The following is a 6,162-nucleotide window of genomic DNA, read 5'->3' as shown; positions in this document are numbered from 1 at the left end:
TTATTTACGTTTCAATACGTTATGCTTTTGTCGTTTTAACATTTGCTTCTTCTACAAAACATTCTTTTTACCTATAACCAGGTGATCACAAATAACTTTTAAATCATAACAGTTGGAAATTCGAATGGTATTAGGGGTCACTCCGGTTTCTATGGAGCTCATTCTTGATTCATCATTAACCATTCTGTAGTGCATAAAATAAGTTTTTATTAACTTTTTATTGTTTTGAAAATAACTGTATTATCGAATTCATGGGACAAAATCACCACGCACCCGTGAGAAACAGCATTTTATTTCTGAATTGTATTATTGTTGCCATAGTATGTTTTTTATTGCTTTTCGTATCTACTTATTTTTCATAATTAAAAATTAATATTACTAAAAAACTGGTCTTATAAGTTTTTTAGTTAAGCTCAAACATGGAAAGTGAATACATTTTTTGTAATTAATTTAGCATGTTTAAATTTATTAATTTATCCAGGCGTAGTTGAAAAAATTGTTCTCATTCCAAAAATGACACATTTCAGCATGATAAGACGACACAACTGTCACATTTGTAGTCAGAAGACCAATGCTTGTTGGATAAGTCTTCCAGCTTTGTGTATATGGTTTTCCTGTAGTGGCAAAATGAACCATTTCCTTCTGAATCGATTTTTCAAAGATTTGATCCCCTTTTGTAGGTTTATAATAGCCGCTTATGGACCCGAAAAATGCAATGGCGTCCCACATATGACATGCGTAATGAGCCTGGAATGGAATACCAACTATGTTGACTGGCTGGTATGGCCAAAAAGTTAAAACGTATCGATAAACTGGAGATTTGAAGTATTTGCTGAGTATATCTGACATGATATTATTCGGACATGTGACTCTTAAATCTGACGTCATTGTTGTGTATTGGTAAGCTCCACTTTCTACACCATCTGGATACAATTCTAAAGCTTTTGCTGACAAATTTCCGGGAAATGTGTCGAGATACTTGTGAACATATTTGTGATAGGTATCCCATGTCCAGCTGTTTAAATCTAAGTGTGATGGCTCAAAGTCGACCTCCTGACTAGTAGTACCTTTAAAACATTAATGCATGAAACGTTTAAATAAACTGGTGGAGTCTATTCCTTTCGCGATCGAATTGATTAAATGATGTCGTAAAATGTTTCGAAAGTCTATTCAGCTAGCGAAATTTAGATAGAACTCATTTGGTATTCGCATAATTGTCGAAATGAGCATCATTGGCAGTAAAAAATGTAACCGTTAATGTCATTTTCACAATCGTAACTATATATATAATGATATTGTGCTCATCTTATTTAGTTTTGAACGGGGAAACTTTTTGGGTTTCCCTTACCAAGTTATTTACTTTGCCAATGCATATTACTCGAAGTGAACTTATTTCGAGTCCAAACACCTCTCAAACAGTGCTAATTACATTTTTTCTAACCGGTCTCATAATCTGAATTCTTTGCTTTTGTGAACCTTATTTTGTGTTTGCTTAACATATAACTATTCAGGTAATCCTAAACGCATCATGAAATTTTGAAGAACTTGGAAGTGAAGATATAATTGTTTGCTGTGTTCCAATTTCATCTTGTTAATTTATCATTTGTCGATTGATTTTCAAATTATTGTTCATTGGAGATGTGTAAACCAATTCAATCAAGAAAACAAACTGTTTTATCTTTATACAAATCGAGAAACCAGAAACACTTGTGAATAACATAAAAAAACGACAACCACAGAACAACAGGTTTCTGACTTAGAACTGGTGCCGAAAAATTCAGTGGGTTAAACCTTTTAAGAGCGCTAACTTTACCCCTAAGCTGAAATAGTATTGTAACATTACAACATAGAATGTCATTAAAATGTCATTAGAAAGACATACATCAAGGTAAAATGACTGATGGAATAACTCAAACCGAAACCGGAGCGAAACCGGGGTGTTTACAGTGTTAACTTCCCCTTCTTTGCATGAATCTGTTGCAATTCGATTCAAAATTCAGTTAAAATGTCAAAATTGGTTAAAGGTCACAATTAGAAAATTAAGTTCAGATATGCATGATATGTACTTATCTTAAACCGCCGAAAATGTCTCATCATATTAAATTTACGATAATAATCTAAAATGTAAAGTGACGTACCAACAATAACGGGGACGTCTATCCCTTTTCCCTGCTTCCACATATCAAATGGTGGTTCGGGTACAACGTATCCTGAAATAAAATAACATGATTTTATTTGCAACAAAAAAAAATACGTTTCATGTAACGCAATATATCACACCATCTTAAATCAGTTGGTTACAAACATGAACTGTAAAGCATGTGATACTATTTAAAGAAAGACAATATTTATTTGTCAGTTAATGTGTGTGTGCGTGTTAGTGTATTTTCACTAGTTAATTCTTGGTTTTTTTTTTATCAGAATGAGAACAAAATAACACTGGATTATCATTGTAAGAATATATTTCCCTTATGGCTATCTAATACACTTTTATTTTGATAGGCAAAAATCTTCTTCGAATGCTACCTTCTAAAATCCTTCTACATTCAATTTGTTCGATAGCTTTTTTTGCAAATTACTGGCGATGAAAACGCCACAGGACATTGAGCCAACAACAAAATAAAAGAATCATTCAAATATCTATATACTGTTCTGGTTATATTATTGAAATAAATAAGATAAAAGATATGAGATATATAGCCAGGAACCGGATGATCAATGGTTGTCGTTTGTTGATGTGGTTCTTAAGTGTTTCGCGTTTCTCGTTTTCATATATGGACTAGACCGTTGGTTTTCTGGCTCGTTATGATCCAGGGCTCCGTGTGGAAGACTGTAATATGATCAATAATAATTTACTTTTACAAATTGTGACTTGGATTGAGAGATTGCACTCATATTAAAGCTTCTAATATCTATATACAATAAAATTTTAACTCACCATCCACAATACAAATAGCCCCATCAAAGTAGTTTCGTACTGGCAAGTCCATTTGATCCTTCATAGCCCAATAAGGATAGACAGTCCATGGAATTGCATGAATAATGTCATCTGCTGGTACATTCAACAGACAATTTATGTCTGAACAGCCTGTGTTGTTGAGAAACACTAAATTATCTTTAGATGCGTCCTCTAAGGTTTTATTGTAAACAGGTGACGCACTCATCATCCATGCACGATGAAATAGTCCATTTGACAATGGAGATGCGAGAAGACCGATAATGCTAGTTCCCCCTGAACTCTGACCGAATACGGTAACCTCAAATAAAAATAAAGAGGTAATTAATCGTTTTATGCGCAATTATTGAATAAAAAAGTGTAAAAAGGATTTTCATGAACATAATATGTATATGTATAAAATAAGAATAGCAGTTAAACGTTAGTTAAATAAAACTTCAGCTATGTCACATGTATTTATCGAAAACCTGTCTTGTACTTGCCTTTTTATAATAACTATGTATTTTGAACTCTATTTCAAAGGTCTTTCTCTCTAATAATGACAGTTTTCCCAGTCTCTTGAGTGACCTATTTATATAAGTTTTCTTTAAAGTGAACTAAGACGAGACTCAAAAACTACATATTCACCAGTTTTTTTTTCTGATTAAACATGTTTATGTTGTGTTTTAAAAACTTTGTCTTCCTCATTGATATTTTGTTGTAATATTGGCAACTGCACATTGCACTAAAAATAAATAATCAAGCTTAACCTTTTAACATTTAACGTTCTGTTTCACCCATTGAAGTGCAGTCAACTTACCAAATCAGGGTTACCGCCGAAACTTTTGATGTTCCGTTGCACCCATTTAAGTGCAAGTTGCTGATCCATGAATCCATAATTTCCAGACGATCTATGTGCCGACCGCGCTGTCAAAATATCTAAAGCCATAAAACCAAAGGCATGAAGACGATAGTTCATGCTGACATAAACGACGTTTGTCGAGTTTGCAAGTTGTGCAGTTGGGCTATAGGTCGGCCAGTTTCCATTTGATAACTGCAAACTTCCACCATGAATCCACACCATAACTGGTAGATCAGCGCTTGAGTTTAGCGTCGGCGTCCACACATTAAGATAGAGACAGTCCTCACTACCTATTATTTCGCTTGAATTGTCTGGATTTCGTTGTATGCACGTGTTTCCAAATGTTGATGCATTGAATGTTCCTTTCCAACAAGTCCCGTCAATTTTGCTCAGGGCCTCTGGAGGAGCCCATCTTAGATCACGTAAAGGAGGAACTGCATATGGTATTCCCTTGAACACAAAGGCGGGGGAATTTATTCCTAAAACAGGACCACAATCTGTTGATACAACGGCTGGTTGATGAGAAACGGTGCCGCTACTCACAGCTATAGTATATATGAGACATAGTAATTGTAAAACTTCCATTATGATTTGTAACATATCTATAATTATCTATAACTGACCTGTTATCAGGAAAGTAGTGTCACAGTTATTTATAATCTCTCCACATGTTATAGTGCCTTTGTCAAGGTTGAAAACTTGTCAGTAGTCATTTGTCGTATTTTATGAATTTCCGTTATTGTATTTTATTACATAATTTTATTAATTGTGATTAAACATTTACAATATTTGTAGCAATACAAGTTTAGTCAAACAATAAACAACAAAATAAAAAGCAAAATAATCTACGAAAGTTAATCAAATAGACACAAAAACATAAGTGATAAATTTATAATATTACAATATTCAATATCCTGCTACAATAAGACCTCTGTCCTCAATTCTAATGACATTTTAATAAAGAAGTCAATAATTATAACATGTCTATAGGAAGCGGGGTTTAATATATAAAATAATTTTTGATCATCAGGTAAATGAATAAAATGTTCCATCATCTAATTGTATATCATTATAAAAATTGTGTCTGATATTTTCGTTTACCTTGCAATGGAGAATAAAATGAAATTCATCTTCGATGACTTTGCAGGTTTAACACAGCTTTGTTCTCGAGGAATTTAAATGTAACGACCATTTTATATTTAAAGACCATGGTCACTTATACGAAGTTTAGTAAAATATATTCCTGATAGAAAAATCATTGAACATGCAATGAGTAAAAATTTGCTTCAAGTGAAGGTTTTAAAAGATTTTATACATAAAAAGTTTGCTACTTTTGTCAATTTTTGTCTATTTTACTTTTACATAAATCTCTATACAAATGTAATAGTCATTTTTATTTTCTGATTTTAAATTACTTTCATCTGTAATATTCTTACAATTGGCCGCTTTTTCTTGGAGGCTATTGTCTGGTAAGACATTTTTAGCATATGTATACCAAGAATATAAAACTACTATTAAGGATATTTTGTATCGTTAACAATGAGACAACTATCCACCAATCTTGTATACATTTCATAAGTTTATTTTAAATTTTCAAACCGAAAAAACATTTTGTATCATATTGGTTATATATAACTATTTTTTTGTACATCTTTATATCTTCAATATGTTTGATATAACGTTATTAGATGAGGAACTTTTATTCATTAAACCCCACTTCCTTTAGACATATTAGAATTATTGGCTTCTTTAAAAAAAAAAGGTCATTAGAACTGAGGACAGAGGTCTTATTGTTACATAGATATTGAATATTGTAATATTATAAATTTATCACTAATGGTTTTGTGTCCTTTGGATTAACTTTCGTATATTATGTTTTTTTTTAATTTTTTTTATTTTTAATTTGTATTGCCACAAACATTGTAAATGTTTAGTGACAATGAATAAAATTATTATTATATTCGTACCATGTAAGGAGCAAATAAGAGGGTCTGAATAGGGAGGTGACCTTCATTTTTATTTTTTAGACCATTTTTCCATATTCTTTATATTTTTCGCCCTATTTATCTGTAATGAAGTGTGTCAACTTTTGATTAAAAAAACAATAAGGTTGTAGTGATATTTCCTTTTTTTAGAGAGGGAGATTTATAGTAGAACCTTATTCGCCTTTTGTTTTAGGACCCATTTATGGGCATTGTGTTTTCTGGTTTGTGCGTCCGTTCGTTCGTTCGTCCCGCTTCAGATTAAAGTTTTTGACCAAAGTAGTTTTTGATGAAGTTGAAGTCCAATCAAGTTTAAACTTAGTACACATGTTCTTTATGATATGATCTTTCCAATTTTAATGCTAAATTAGAGACTTTACCCC

The 6,162-nt window shown here is 32.1% G+C and overlaps 1 protein-coding gene across 1 annotated transcript; it reads right to left on the bottom strand.

The window, feature by feature from the left end:
• Window positions 1-276: 276 nt before the first annotated feature.
• LOC143047730 (para-nitrobenzyl esterase-like) lies at window positions 277-4,413 on the bottom strand. The gene is made up of 4 exons (XM_076220950.1): window positions 3,756-4,413; window positions 2,939-3,257; window positions 2,139-2,210; window positions 277-1,067 (listed from the first exon to the last, which is right to left on the bottom strand). The coding sequence occupies exons 1-4, from the start codon at window positions 4,395-4,397 to the stop codon at window positions 469-471; spliced, it is 1,632 nt and encodes a 543-aa protein (XP_076077065.1). The 5' UTR covers window positions 4,398-4,413; the 3' UTR covers window positions 277-468.
• Window positions 4,414-6,162: the final 1,749 nt, after the last annotated feature.

Source organism: Mytilus galloprovincialis, chromosome 10, assembly GCF_965363235.1.
Source record: "Mytilus galloprovincialis chromosome 10, xbMytGall1.hap1.1, whole genome shotgun sequence".
Classification (NCBI taxonomy): domain Eukaryota; kingdom Metazoa; phylum Mollusca; class Bivalvia; order Mytilida; family Mytilidae; genus Mytilus; species Mytilus galloprovincialis.
This window is presented reverse-complemented; position numbering and strand designations above follow the sequence as displayed.